The sequence below is a fragment of the Pseudorca crassidens genome, chromosome 18 (genome assembly GCF_039906515.1).
Source record: "Pseudorca crassidens isolate mPseCra1 chromosome 18, mPseCra1.hap1, whole genome shotgun sequence".
Lineage (NCBI taxonomy): Eukaryota > Metazoa > Chordata > Mammalia > Artiodactyla > Delphinidae > Pseudorca > Pseudorca crassidens.
The window spans coordinates 74339245-74354956 of NC_090313.1; the positions used below are offsets into that span (position 1 = coordinate 74339245).

At 40.7% G+C, this 15712-nt stretch overlaps 1 protein-coding gene across 1 annotated transcript; it reads right to left on the bottom strand.

Annotated features, from left to right (window-relative positions):
• Window positions 1–205: 205 nt before the first annotated feature.
• Window positions 206–13188, bottom strand: POMP (proteasome maturation protein). The gene is made up of 6 exons (XM_067713586.1): window positions 13061–13188; window positions 10446–10543; window positions 8663–8723; window positions 6589–6690; window positions 4791–4884; window positions 206–375 (listed from the first exon to the last, which is right to left on the bottom strand). The coding sequence occupies exons 1-6, from the start codon at window positions 13061–13063 to the stop codon at window positions 308–310; spliced, it is 426 nt and encodes a 141-aa protein (XP_067569687.1). The 5' UTR covers window positions 13064–13188; the 3' UTR covers window positions 206–307.
• Between the last annotated feature and the right edge of the window lie 2524 nt (window positions 13189–15712).

Here is a 15712-nt window from a genome sequence, read left to right on the forward strand (position 1 = left end):
ATGAAATAACTAGGAAACAGGCTGAATTGGAACCTGTGCATAGTTTTATGATATTAATTAGCAACATTTTTTTAAAGACGTAGAAGGCTATTGTTTTAATATAAATTAGAAGTTTTTAAACCATCTCCCTTTAGTGCCTTCAATTATCACATAAACCAAAGACCCAAATAACTTCAAATGATCACAGATACTATTTAGGCAAAAATTCTCATGTGTCAGTAATTTTAATGTTGTGCACGTCAAATTATAGTAAAAAACGACTATAAACAAGATGCAGCCCCTCTACTTCCATGAACAGCACACTGCATTATAGTAAACCGAGCTTATATTCAACCATCAAATGTGGTTCTCCCATTAGTTCACTTTGTGACGGGTCTGAAAACAAACAAAAACAAACATATTAAAGAACTGGACACTTAGAATGGGTGCATTCTACTGTATGTCAAGTATACCTCAATTCAGGTGATTGTAAAAGAAATATAGATTGAATAAGTTCTTTTTCAAAGTTCTTAAGTTTTCCAGTGCTTTCCAGTTGACTCTAGGAACGATCTCTAATAAGAGATTAAACAATCCGTAATCTAATTTGCAAAACCCATTTTATTTCTATCACTCTGTGCTCTGTTGCAAATATATATGTACACAAACCAGAAGTCTAGAGCAAGAAAACCTTAAAAACCTTCACTCTCTTGTCTGTATTGACGAGTCAGACAAAAGTCTTACTTTAACTGCAATAATGCACCTAAGAGTTTTTAAAATGAATAACAACATTAAGCTTCCTACAAACAAACAAAGCCTCTTCTCCTCCACACAGGACAAGAAACAGAATAAATACCCAACGAAATAAACTGTAAAATCAGTTTGTAAAAATAAATAATCATTAAAATAATGATTACCAAGAGTAACATCAATTTGGATGTTTCCTCACTGGATCTCCTAAGAGACTGGAGATTACTGTGTCACATTAGTTCAGCAATCTCTACTCTTTTGACATCTGTCACACAACAAAGTAACCTTAGCAACAACTGATACTGTTACAATTATTAATAGAGTAAATGGCTATGTATACAACAGGCATCCAAAACCCAAATTAAGAAAAAGTATGTCCGCACATGAGTACAAAGAACAAAGATGTTTGCTGCAGCCCTGTTTTGTTAGTAAGAGAGAAAACTCAATACATGTATTGATGCAGCATACCTACTACCGTAAGATACACACAGTATGATACCAATTGTGATAAAAAAATATATACACAAAGCAACGCCAGATATTTTCTGATTATATATATTTGTATGAAGACACACAGAAAAAAGTCTGGAAGGACATACACTAACTAAAAGCAAGCAGCAGGCAAACAGGGAAGCAGGGAGAGAAATGGGTTTGGGGTAAACATGGAGGACTTGAATCTCAGCTGTAATGTTTTCAATATTTAAACAAAGAATATCCTTATTTATATAATAACAACTTCCCTTTTAAACTCTGCTTTTTAAAGCTTTTGACTTTAATAAAATACATGCTTATTAAATAAATCACTTGCACCAGAAGACAGCACACCATGTAAGCAAGGCCCTGGCCCGTGAGACTCCCAGGGAGGACCCGGCCTCTTGGTCAGTCTCAGTTCCCTCATCTTAAAGTGACAGAACTAGAGTAAACGGAAGGCCACTTTCAGCATTAAGAAAAAGGCTAGTTGTGACTTTCTTACTGCCTTCCTCACATTCTCTTCCCTTCCTTAAAATATAATGTGCAGATTTTTCTTGGCCAAGCACTTCCCTGATGAGCAAGCAAACAAAACTCTGATCACCTCCAACACTTTAAAAAATGTAAATTGGAGAATTATACAGATTTTCATCACAGTTGACTAGTCTTCATATCACGCTTAGATTAACACACTACTCCCTCATTACAGACTTTAAAATTCCTTCTGGGTCAAATGTGATGAGGAGAATGTGGTGAGCAACAGCTTTCAACACTCATCACGGATTAAGCACCTTATGAGGCACTGGAGACACAAGAGTTAACAAGACAAAGTCCCCAGCTCTCGCGAGGCCTGTATTTAAGTTGGGGAAAACAAATAAGAGACAAGAAAAATACTGAAAAAGTGATAAGCAAAGAATGAAAATGAGGTGACAGGGTGACTGGGACTACTTTAGACTGGGTAGTCTCTGAAGGAGTGACATTTAAACTGGGATCTGAAAAGTGAGGGGGGGAAAGTATTCTAAGCAGAAGGAACAGCTAAGGCAAGGCCCTAAGGTGAAGCCATAAACTGTCCATAAATTATACAGTCACAGTCCCCACAAGGGGGAAACTACCCAAAGTGCAGTGCAGTGATCTCATCCTGACAAAAATCACCTACCTAAACAGAGGATCTTTCTAGTTCTTAGCTGCCTTACAGAGATGCAAGGAATGAATATATAAAGATGTCCATAAGATAGCCAGTGATCTTTTTTTTTTTTTTTTGTGGTACGCGGGCCTCTCTCACTGTTGTGGCCTTTCCCGTTGCGGAGCACAGGCTCCGGACGCGCAGGCTCAGCGGCCATGGCTCGCGGGCCTAGCCGCCCTGCGGCATGTGGGATCTTCCTGGACCGGGGCACGAACTCGTGTTCCCTGCATCGGCAGGCGGACTCGCAACCACTGCGCCACCAGGGAAGCCCCCGCTAGTGATCTTTTTAAATCTGAAATTCTATCACATGTCACGGCTTAAAATCACTCGATGGGTATGGACACCACGGGGGGAACGTCCGAGTGGGGGCAGGGGTGGTGGTGGGATGAATTGGGAGACTGCGACTGACACATATACACTAATATGCATAAAATAGATAACTAATAACCCGTTTGAAAAAATAAAATTAAAAAAAAGATTATAAATTGAAAGAAAACAAAAGAGCTGAAGAAAAAAATAAAATAAAGTTACAGTCTTCAGATGTCAAAAGAAAAAAAAAAATCACTCAATGGCTTTCTGTTGCATTCTGAATAAACTTTTTATGGTCTGCAAGGCGCTGGCTCCTCTGTACCTGCCTGGCTTTTCAACCTCACCTTATTCTACTTTCCACTTCCCTCAAAACACTCCAGCTACATGGGCCTTCTTAACATGTTCTTATGTGTGTTGAGAGACAATTCTCTAGGAGCCTTTCTTGATTCCACAAGTCTTGGAAGCAGAGGCACTGTCTGCCTTTGTTCTGGACTCTCTTTCCAAGGCTGTTTCTAAAGAGAGATCATGTTGCCCTTGGGGCACAGAATAGGCAGGCTGACTGCCCATTATAAGATTCAGGTGCCCTGAACTTGGGGTTCCCCTTACTGTAACAAAATACACTCTATATGCTGGTTTCATCTAACCCTCTTCTTGCTGCCCTGTGGGAACTGGGGCTTAGGGACCCAACAGAAAAGCTGATGCTCTGGCTTCTGCTACTGCCGTGAATAACAAACTGCCCTTTGTCTCGAGGAGTCTGTCTCTGCCAGCATCTGTGAAACCACAGAGGGCTAACTTGTTAGCTCTTAAGTGGAATAAACCCTTCAAAGCTCTTCGGCTGTTCTCAGGTTAGAGACCCTGGGCATACAGCTTCTTCTGTCTGAAATATTCTTCCCTCTACTTTTAGCTCAACTAATTCATGTATCTTTCAGGAATCAATTTATATGTCATATTCCCAGAGGTGCCTGGCCCTCCTACCCAACAACAAACTATACACCTACCCCCTTTATTCTTAGAATTTAATCACTGTTTATAACTACATGTTTGTGTTTTAACTGTTAATGTTTACCTCCCCCATTAGGAAGCACGGATGTTTTGTTTTTTTCACCATCGTATATTCAAAGCCTAGCCCAGTGCCTGACGTATAACAATTATTTTACTGACTGAATAAATGCTCAGTAAGTCCCTCTCCCTTTTTTTCACATGACTTTACAGAGCCTGATTTTTAAATGAGTGCATTTTTATAACTAAAAGATAATTATAAACCTGAGCTATCACCTTACTAATTTTAAATGAGGTCTAAATTCAATGTAAAAGCTTAGGAATTCCAGATTTTCCTGCATTCAAAAAGTTCCCTCAGGGAAGATTCTCAAAGTGGAGTCTCATGAGATTTGTTGCATCCACAGCATCTCGTTACCGGACATTAGCAGCCAAGCAAAAGTAATATAATTTAATCCTGTTGGGTTTTTCTGTTTCTCCCAAACTGCTGAGGCATAATGAACAGAAGTAATACTGGACAAAATTATATTTGTTTACCGTCCTCAGAACCAGAAAAAAATAAAGGATGCTGCATGTATTGCTCTTACTTAAAAGCCATTTATGTCATACATAATATAATCATCCAGAGAATTTTGTTAAAAATGACAGATTCTTCTTTACTATTCACCATCTATAGAAACACAACAATTACTTAGGAGGAAAGGGTGGGTATTTTTTAAAGAAAACTTTGATCTGATTTTTTCTAGTTGTTTTTAAAACTAGTCACATCCCACAAACATTCTGAACAGTGCAACAACAATCCTCGTTTAAGCTACCCTAAGAATATTGCACTGGACTCACACAACAGACTTTATCCTCAGGATATGAAAGGAATGACTGTCATTAATTGACTGAAATGACTATAATCTCAGAACTCCATAAATAATTTTCACTTTTAAAACCAGTTAAACAGTTATTACCATTAAAGTTTATCTTATTTCACTGAATAAACACAAATGAATTCAATCAGCTATAAACTCCACGAGGATGAAGACGCTGTACGTTTCATCTGCTGCTGTTGTCTTGTACATTATTGGGGCTCTATAAAAAGGTATGGAATGACACTTACCATTAAGAATATCTTCAAATCCAATAGTCTCATCATTACCCCTCAAAATATCCAATGAAAGGTTTGAGCTTGGAAGAAATGGAAGACGCTGAACCTTCAGGAAAAGTATAAAAAGGCAAAATTAGAAAAAACCAAGGGGAAAAAATATACATGACCAAATTTCACATTCTTCATTCTTTATTTGTAAAATTCACAAAACCAAGTAACATATCAATTTAACCAATGTGGGTTAATCAATTTAACATGCAAGTTCACATTTGAGACCCAAACCAAAATTTTAAAAATTCCTCAACACTTTATGCAAAATATATACACTGAAACTGAGAGCTTCTCACTGACACTTAACAATCCCATTAGGCTTGCTCACGTTCGAGGGTTTCGCTTCCGTCCAGGAAACCCAAGCACACACCACGTGATGAAATGCAAAATCCTAGAGCCTAACACCATTCTTTGTTCCTAATAAACGTGGGATGATCAAATTCCTGAAGAAATTCCAACTCAGCGAGAGCAGTATTCTATTTAGTAAACCAATTATTCATTTTTTATGTTGTTCTGTATTGCTCACACAAATGTTTAAGTTATGACCCTTTAAAACAGTACCGATAGGGACTTCCCTGGTGGCACAGTGGTTAAGAATCTGCCTGCCAATGCAGGGGACACGGGTTTGATCCCTGGTCTGGGAAGATCCCATATGCCGCGGAGCAACTAAGCCCACGTGCCACAACTACTGAGCCTGCGCTCTAGAGCCCACGAACTACAACTACTGAGCCTGCGTGCCACAACTGCTGAAGCCAGCATGCCTAGAGCCCATGTTCCGCAACAAGAGAAGCCACCGCAATGAGAAGCCCACGCACCGCAACGAAGAGTAGCCGCCACTCGCCACTAGAGAAAGCCCATGCAGCAACGAAGACCAACGCAGCAAAAAATAAACTAATAATTAATTTAAAAAAAAAAAACAGTAGTGGTAACTAGAAATGAAGATCAAAGTCACCTGTGGGCCTTTAAAAACCACAATGCCATTGTGAACTAGTGTTATATACTTTTTTCAATTATTAAATACATATACTGCAGACTAGTATCTAAGTACAGTGGAGAAAGCATGGGCTGTACAGTCAGAGAGATCTGGATTCAAATTCTGCTTTTATACTTACTTAGGCTTTGCCTAAGTTACCTGACTTGTGTCACCCTGTTTCCATCTGTGAACTAGGATAACAGCACCTTCCTCTCAAACCTGTAGCATGGTGCAGTGTAAAGTATACATATATAGTCAATGGCACATAGTTTGTACCCAACAAACTGTAATGTAGCCAAACCAAATTTTCAGTTTTTCTGTTCTTTGTTAGTTGTCCAGCAATCACTGGAATCAATGGATGTGACAGAATCCAGAGCACAGATGGGGGGACAGTTCTTACACACTTGGAACAACCTTTCCGAAGATCTTCTTCCTAAGCAACAGGTATACTCAGCAATATACAACCTGCCTATTAGATACCTCCACCTGGATATTCCTAGAGGCATCTCAGATTCAGTGTAACCCCCCAAAGGAGAAAAACATGAAAAGTGAACACAGGTAAGTTTTCAGACAGTGAGCCTATAATTTAAAAGAGTTTTCCATTTCAAAGCTTCTTTTCTCTATGAAGTAGAAATCAAGGTCATATCCTAAAAGGGGGAAAGTAGGATAGGTTGTAGGGGAGAAGAGAAGGTAAGGTTTGTACAGCTGTTATTAAAATAGAAGGCTCCTTCCAATTGATATCAACACACAGGTGGGATGCATATAAATTGACATTCATAAACCCACCTGCTGCACTGCCTTGAATTCCATTTGTAGTTTTAATGGAGCAAATAGACCCTGGATGTTTCTCAGTGTGGAAAAGTTCATTTTATCTTGATTGAGCTGGAACTATAAAGACAACAATGTAATTTTAAATGTTACTCAACATTCTGCTTTCAAAACAGTTAGCACTGATACGCATGTGACACAATACTTAGAGGAAAGATTTCAATAACCATAACTGAAATAAAAACGAAGTATTTTTACTAATTTCTTTGACAAATTTTAGAATATGTATGTCTATATTTTACCTGGCATGCAGGTGTCCTTCACTGGTGTAAAATTACCACCTAAAATTTAGATTTACAGAACTAATACATTAAGGGAATGTTTTTCACATTGCAAAAGTGTATTTACAAAGCATAATCATATTTCAATGCTTTTGATTAGAATTACTGCAAAACTGGTAGAGCAAAAAGGTGTAAATAACCTCAGATCCAGGAAGTTTTATACAGGGACAATAATTAGTAAGAAATTTCTAAGTATGAAAGTATCTACTTCAAAGGATTTCATAAAAGAAATAATCAGACCCATTATACGGTCCTGTTAATTAAATTACAACTCTTAAACTCCACCTTTCTGAGTAATTGAGTCTGGGGGAAAAAAGAAACCCAAACTCTGAAGTCTGTCCAATTTGTGTTGGGTACTAATAAGCAATTTTATTCTGGAATCATACTCTTACTAAGCACTGATACTACTTCTAAAAAACGAGTCAGGGTTTCCCTGGTGGTGCAGTGGTTTAGAGTCCGCCTGCCGATGCAGGGGACGCGGGTTCGTGCCCCACCCTGGGAGGATCCCACATGCCGCGGAGCGGCTGGGCCCGTGAGCCATGGCCGCTGAGCCTGCGTGTCCGGAGCCTGTGCTCCGCAACGGGAGAGGCCACAACAGTGAGAGGCCCGGGTAGCGCAAAAAAAAAAGTCAGGTTTACCCCATCTAAATATGTATAATTTATCTTTGAACCCAAATGCAGAACTTCACATTCACCTCTTTGTTTTTCTTGAAGTTCTGGCCTAGTCTTTTGGTCTATTGCGTCATCTATGATGTAGTTCACTTATTCATCAAAACGAGCTATCCGTGTCAGCTTTTTCTTCCATAAACCTGATTTATATGTTTTCTATGGCTAATCTGAAATCTCTGAAAAACAACCTTCTCATCTTCTGAGCATGAAACCAGAATGCAGCTAAAGCAGCCAGGGGCCCCTTTATCTTCTCGTCTAATTTGAACTTCAATTTCATCATCAAATTATTTGTTCTACTCTTTCTTAAGGAAAAATCTTTCCCCTTGCTGAAGAGGGAGGAAACAAAACAAAACAAAAAAACCGGAATAGGTCAGCTTCCTGTTTAACTGGGTGACACTGCACCATCATCCCCAAGTAGTAAGACACCTCCTTGTTCTTGCTCTGAATGTGTTATTTAAAAATCCTTTATGTTGTCTTTAGGACATCTGTACAAGCTATACCCTCTGGGGAATAACCTTTCCCCACCTATTTATCTGGTTAATACTGTTCTAAAACTGTTCAAATGCCCTCTTCTAGAAAGCTTTCCACAGATGCTTGCTCCATCCCTGGTCCTCTACAACACTTTATGAAGCCCCTATCCACTGCTTATCCTCCCATTAAAATTTCAGCCCCTTAAGGATGGGGACTATGTCATATTCACCTGTGCACCTACTGTGCCCAGCAGTAACTTGGAGATGCAGGGCTTGAAAAAGAGGTCAAGGCTAGAGATATGGGCTTGGGAAGACCAACAGCAAAAATGGCAGGGGAATAAATATAAAAGAAAATGGGATCATCAAAGGAGAACATATGAAAGGAATGGAAAGGTGGACTAACCTCTAGAAATGTCTATAAAAAAGACAAAGAAGAATGTGTAGAAAGGGAGCTTTAGTGAAGCAATACAATGATAACTCAAAGATTAGGATATTGAAAACAAGGCCTCAAGTTTTTCATGGTTAAATGCTCAACACCAGAAGTGTCTTAATCAAGTATTATTAAAAATATTTTTCTAAAGGATAAAAATAAAAACACAGGTAACATACTTACATTTTTTTCTGATAATTCAAGAGGATGACTGGGCAAAAGTTCATTTTTCACATAAGAAAAACTGAAAATAAACATTTAAGATGGAAGATTATATATTACTGAATACCTAGAGCTCAAAATCACATCCATCACTGTTGTAGTATAAATAAATGGCACAGGGAGTTTTGGGGGGATGAGTAAACTATTCTGTATCCTGAGTGTGGTGGTGATGGTTCTGGGAATTAACACATGTTTTAAAATTCATAGAACTATATACCAAAAGGAAGACAAGAAGTCAAATTTACTGAATATTGTTTTAAATGCATCTATTATAGATACTGGTGGTCAAGACTTCAATTCACTGGGGAGAACCCCCCCAAAAATGGTGCTAAATGATGCCCTGTACCTAGAAGAAATTTAATAAAAAGTATGTTTAATACTATTACTCTGATGACATGATTCTTGCATTATATAAAATATCTAAGCCTCTTTTGTTCAGATCTAATGCATATTCAATAGTTAATATATTTTTGGTAAACACATGTTGAACGATCTGTTTGACATTTACCAAACACCTACTATGTATAAAGTACCATATTAGGTGATATACAGCTAGAACCAGGCCGCGGGTCTTTATCACCCTAGATATACAAAGATGACTATCTTATTGTCCAAACCAGGATCTGAGAGCTGAAGGAAACCTTAGAAATCCTGCAACAATCGTTTACTGAATACTATCTTTGTACAGAACATTATCCGCAAAGTGGAATTTGATAATGGCTCTGCTCGTGGCAATCTTACAGTCTAACTGGGAAGGAAAAGAAGCATTTCATGTGAAAACAAAAAAAACAAGAACGAATCACCCGGATTGGTTACTGGCTAGCTTATAAATCTGACTATACTATACTACTGCCAATTCCAAAGGCAATATAGTGCATCTTTTACTACAGAATGAAAAGACAATAGTGAGGTATTATGTCTGCTCCCAGAGACCAATATTAGAATGATATTCTAAGACAGTAAGAGTAAACACCTGAAAATTAGATATAAAATTCAAAAATTCAAAACACAGTACATACAAAGCGGGGAGGAAAGCATTATCCTTATTTGATTAAGCAGAAAAACAATCTGCCAAGGAAAAGGACCAGAACTAGAAATTCAGACCTAAACATATAGAAAAATATAGAAAATAGAGGGAAGGTGCATAACTGTACTGAAACTAGAAAAGAAAAATAAGAGCATCTAAGCCTTACCCAGTGCTTACTAATGCCATGTACTGGTCTACGTACTTTCCATGTGTTAGCTCATTCAAAATAACATATATGCTATTACTAGCCTTATTTCACAGGTGTGGACACTGAGACGTAGAACAATTAAGTAACCTGCCCACAGGCATACATCTAGTAAATGGCGGAGCCAGGACCAAAACCCAGAGTCCATGCTCTTTACTGCTATGTTCTAGTGTCTCCCAAAGAACAGTCAATTACTCCAAAAGTTAATAAGATGAAGAGACAAATGGCTCTCCAAGTTATCAGCAGCACAAAGAAGAATCCTACCAAATCATGCTACTGGGTAACATCTCCTAGGAAGATGCCCTTTCCTGGGAACCTACTACTCTGATAAGATGCTTCTTCCACTATAGAACACATCCAATCCTACCCTCCCCCTCCTCCCCTAAAGTGTATTACTTGCTACCTCCTAAATTAAATATACATTTATGGCCTATCAAAATATTTAAAGAATACTGTGAGAAATAATTCACATTTTACCATAACAAAGTCAAAGTCCCAATTCCCCCATATACCCTTTTCGAAGAAGATCATGACTTTCAAAAGGTCCACTTGCTGAAAGTTCAGTAACTGGAATACTGTCCTTTAGCTGAGATCCAAGTCCTCTGGCATTCTACAACAGAAAGGAAAAACACTATTAAATATAAACAGTTCAAAAAAACACTGTTTAAGCACTGGAAAGAAAGGATAAGGTCTTTGCCCTCAAAGGGCCCAGTCTAGACAAGTATCATGAGCTTTAGCATTATGGTAGAGGAATATACATGGTTCAGTGAATAAAATCGAATTTGGGGTAGGAAGGATTCCTGAGTTGATCTCTGAGTGCTGTCAGATTGAAAGGCATTCACGTAAAACAAGAACATGGGTAAAAGTATAAAAATATAAATGAGCAAGCTACAAGTCGTTTGAGATGACCAGCTAACTACATGTCTGAGTAGAGCAGTAAAGGCTGGCCAAAAGAAAAAATGAAAAGGCTTCAATATGCAAAGAAACTTCTGTTTTATTCTGAAATAGACAGAGAGCCTCTGAAGGGTTATGGCATGATCAGATTTACTTTTATTGGAAAGATCCCCCCTTAGGTTAGAATGATCGGCACAGAATGAAAAATGTTGAGGGCAGAATCCTGGGGAATACCATTCCTTATGGACAAGGAAGAACAAGGAAAATGGGATTAAGAACAGAGAGAACAGCTAGAAGAGAGTAGTCACAGGAGCTAAGAAAGAAAGGGAATTTCAGAAAGTTTTTGGTTCCCATAAGAGGGTACTACCAATGAAAAATAAATGTACCTAATCAGGATGGTATAAATAAAAAAAAATAAAAACAAAGACTCACGGTATATTTGGTACTAGTGTATGGTCACCCTACTCATTTATACTATAATTTAATCACCAAATATTTATTAAATATCTACTATGTGGCAGGTTCTCTACTAGATACTGAAGATACATATCTGTCTTCCAGGGCTTAATCTAATGAAGATAAAGTAAACATGCAATTAAAATGTAATACATGTTACCATAGTTAAAACACAAGATGCTGAGTTTAAGTTACTTGTTGCTGAAATACATCTTCCCTGCAATTCTGCAGAAAACCGTAAAACAGCTGCAGGTAGTTTGGAGTGTTATACTCTTCTAGGAGAAACTATTCTGAGAAACCAGCTTTTTAAATTGATGTTTTACTTTATTTTTATATTTTACTAGGTCAGGTACTGCACAGTGTCCCGGGTTTCCTCAATCTACCACCCCAGTCCAGGCTCTCACACCTGGATAATGTTAACAGCACTGCCTCTAGCCTGTTCTATTTTCCAATTCTGCACAGCAAGATTTGCCTGATAAGCAATTTTCCTCACCAAAGCTGTTAAAAAAACAAAACAAAACGAAAAGCAAAAACCTTTCACTGGTTTGTCAATGTCTTGCCTGAATAATGTCCAAGGTCCGAAGCCTGGAACTCAAGAAGCTGTACAACAGGTTTCAACTCTCCCACATAGAAGTCACAGTTAATTAGGAAAAGAAGCTGAAATCTAGTGTGGAGGCCACTAACCTGACGAAGGCACAGAACCTCTCCGGCCCTGTTTACTCATCCTTCCAGCTGCCTGAACTCTTTCCAGGACCAGAGTTGTATGATTGTACCTTTCCAAAAACACCTTCTGTTGCTTTCCTACATAAAGGTTCTCCTTCTCCCAGACTGCTTTATTGTAGAGTAACGGAAGAAAAGTTTCCTCTACACACAAAGGAAAGGGGGATCCTGATCTCTGGGATCTACTGTTATCACTTTCCCAATTCCCTCCTGTAAAACATGAGAATCAGTACATGATATTTCTAATAAAGTAGCAGAGGAAAACAAATCTATGAAAAGTTAATTAACACTGGTTACTTGAGGATGTTTATTAAACCTCTTTACTATGTTCAGCAGTATTTACCAACAGAAACTTTCTAGATTTGGATGGCCCAGCAGCAGTACTGGTAGTATCAGAGTCGCGAGCAATGACGATTCAAGAATCTCTCCCAAACATCAAACTTTTAAGTTAAAAAGAGAGAAGGGGCGGGGCAGGAGGAGACCCAATAACAATACTGACAAACGGGGAGTAGCAACTATCCAATTTTCCCCCCTCCAACACCTGCCATACTATGAGCTCCCAAAAATGTTTGTGGGGTAAAGTTGAGTGATGGAAAAGGGACCCACAGCTGTGGGTTTGTTATCAAGGCAGTTCCGAGGGTCAGGGGTGGGTGAGGATGTCGGGCACTAGGCTCCCAAAGGTCCTCCCCTCGGGGGAGGGGTAGTCGGCCGCGCCGCACCCCAGACCGTTGCACTTTTGGGGGTGTCCTTTCCGGCTCGGCGCCAACTACGGGAAGGGACCGGGGTCGGGGCCGACTGGGGGACTTGGGGATGGGAGAGAGGAGGCGGTGGGAAAGGATGAAGCCGAGGCGCCGCTCGCGGGACCAGCGCCGGAGCCCTGCCCAGGAGGCGGCCACGAACCCCCGGACCCCGTGACTCGACAAATCATGGCGCCCGAGGCCGGCCTCCTCCTCCCGCCGCCGCCGCCACCGGGGAACGGGCTGGGGAGCGGCGGCCTGCTCCTGCGGCCACGGACCCGAGCCCGCAGGCCACTCGGGTCGCCCAGGGTCTCACTCACCATCTTCAACTCGCTCTGCGAACAGCTTCTCAGCCTGTTACCGTCAGCCGACCCCGCGGCTCACTTCCGTTTCCGGGGTTGCCCCCACCCACATCCGCCGGAAGTGCGTCCGTCCGGGCGAGGAAGGAAGGAGGGTGCGGGGCACCTGGAGGGAGCCGCACGGGGCCGGAGCTCCCACGCCTGAAGTCCCGAGGGATCGGGGACCGAGGGCGCCGTAAGGGGGTGTGGGCTGGAGGAGGGCGGGGGAGGGGAGACGCGGTTGTTCACTCTGTTCGTTATCAGCCCCGACCGCTTGTGCGGCGTTGGGAGATGGGCAGTGTACTTTGCTGGATGCATCGCCCTGTTCGTCCAAAATCTCTTTGAGGTCGAGATTACGTTTTTCATAAGGGCAAACGAGGCCCAGGTGGAATGAGTGATTCGCGTGCAGTCATCCAGCTAGTGAGGCAAATGTGGAAGCCAAAGCTTTTGCCGGTTTGCTTTTATTTTTTTAAATTACTTATCGAAGGCCAGCTATGTTCAGGACTCCGGGCTGAGACTAAGAATACAGAAATGAACAGGCTCGTGTGGTTCCTGGGCTCCAGCCGTAGAGGAACTCTTGGGGTGGGCAGGGTGACAGCTAAGTAAGTATGATATCAGTGACCTTTGAGGGCTTTTACTATGTAGTAACACAATTCCAAGTGCTGTACGTGAACTATCTCCTTTAACTCTTTGAATAATCTTATGAAGTGAGTTCTACACTTACCTCAGTTTTACAGGCGCTGAAAGCAAGACATAAAAGAGTTTAAATAGATATGACCAAGGACACATAATCTATTATAGTTACAGTCATACACTATACTCTGTTGCCTTCCATATGTGATGTGATAAAACGGACTCACGCGTTGTCACCATGTAATGGAGCTAATTTAAGGAATCCTTGGGCTGGCAGTCAAGGTATAAGAGTGAATTAGAGAGGAGAGAATATGAAAGACATTGCTGGTAGATTTGCTTGTGCAAAAGCTCAAGTGGGAAAGAAGGCCTGTGTGGCTAAATTTCAGTGAGTAAGATAGAGAGGAGTGTGAGATGAGGCTTAGGAGATGGAGGCAGATTTATCGTGGAGGCCCTTGTGTGCCAGATTAAGGATGAGGCTTTATCTTTAAAAAGACATTGAAGGATTTTAAGGAGGGAGGTCATAAGGTTGTATGTGTTATGCAGCGCATGACAGTAGATACTGTCATGGATTCCACAACCTTGAACTTCTGCGATAATCCACATTTTGAGTATTGTGCACTGCTGTCCTTATGTGTTTCCTTCTCACTCTTCAGAATATCCATGTTTACCTTGAGATTTGAGATCGAGTGTTTCATTTGCATCCTTTTCCTTTCAGTTCCACCTAAGGAGAAATTTAAAACTGCATCTCTATTTATTTCTTTAATTTAATTTTTATTTTATGTTGAGGTGTAGTTGATTTACAGTGTTGTGTTAGTATCAGGTGTACAGCAAAGTGGTTCAGTTATACAGACACATATATCCATTCTAAAACTGCATCTTTTTTAAAAAGTTTTTTTTAATGTTTGTTGATTGCTCACAGTTCAGTCATTAATTTTTTTTTTTTTTTTTTTGGTACGCGGTCCTCTCACTGTTGTGGCCTCTCCCGTTGTGGAGCACAGGCTCCGGACGCGCAGGCTCAGCGGCCATGGCTCACGGGCCCAGCCGCTCTGCGGCATGTGAGATCTTTCCGGACGGGGGCACGAACCCGTGTCCCCTTCACCGGCAGGCAGACTCTCAACCACTGCGCCACCAGGGAAGCCCAGTCATTAAATATTTGTTGAGCATTGGCTTGATACTAGATTCTGGAGCTAAAGAGAAGAAAAAGCCATTTCCCTGTACTTGAGATGCTTTTGTTTTCCTGGGGCAATAGACGCATAAACAGGTATTTAAAATGCGCTGTGGTCAATGCTTAATAGAGAAAGGAGCTGGATCAGATTGGGAACAGGGAAAGACGGCACTTGAAGAAGAAACGTGGAAAGGTGAGGATTTGAAGAAGGGCATGTTTGAAGACTGTTTCCATGTGGCTGGAGTTCTGGGTGAGTAGGTGGACCAAGATGATATGAGACTGGAGGGACTGATCAGAGCTGATGTGAAGGGCCCTTGGATGGTGTGCTGAGGTTTGGGGCTTTTTCTTACAGGGAACAGGGGATGATGGAGGCCTTGTCATAAACACTTGACATTAAAAAAAAAAATTATTGTGGTGGCAGCAATGAGGGATATATGCAATCAGGAGAAACCAGACACCAGAATACCACCTAGAGCATTGCAGTAGTTCAAGGCAGAGACGATAAAGGTATAAATGAAGGTGGCACAGCATCTTGGAAAGACTTTGAGAAGCAGCAAAAAGGAGGGATGACCCTGAGAAACATAGACTGCAAGGGGCAGCCAGAGGGAGGGGAGCCTGCCACGGAGACAAAACAGAAATGGTCAGAGAGGCAGAAGGAAAAGCAAACTGCTGTCTTAGAATCCAAAGGGGAAGAAAGTGCTGAGGGGTTGAAAGCAGTTCCAAAGAGAGGTTAGAAAGTGGTTTTAAAATAGCTTAAAAAAATCATGAAGTCTTAAAAATGGGCCTTTGGTGACCAATGTGAAGGCAAAAGCAAGGAGAAAGATCACCTCGTTTTG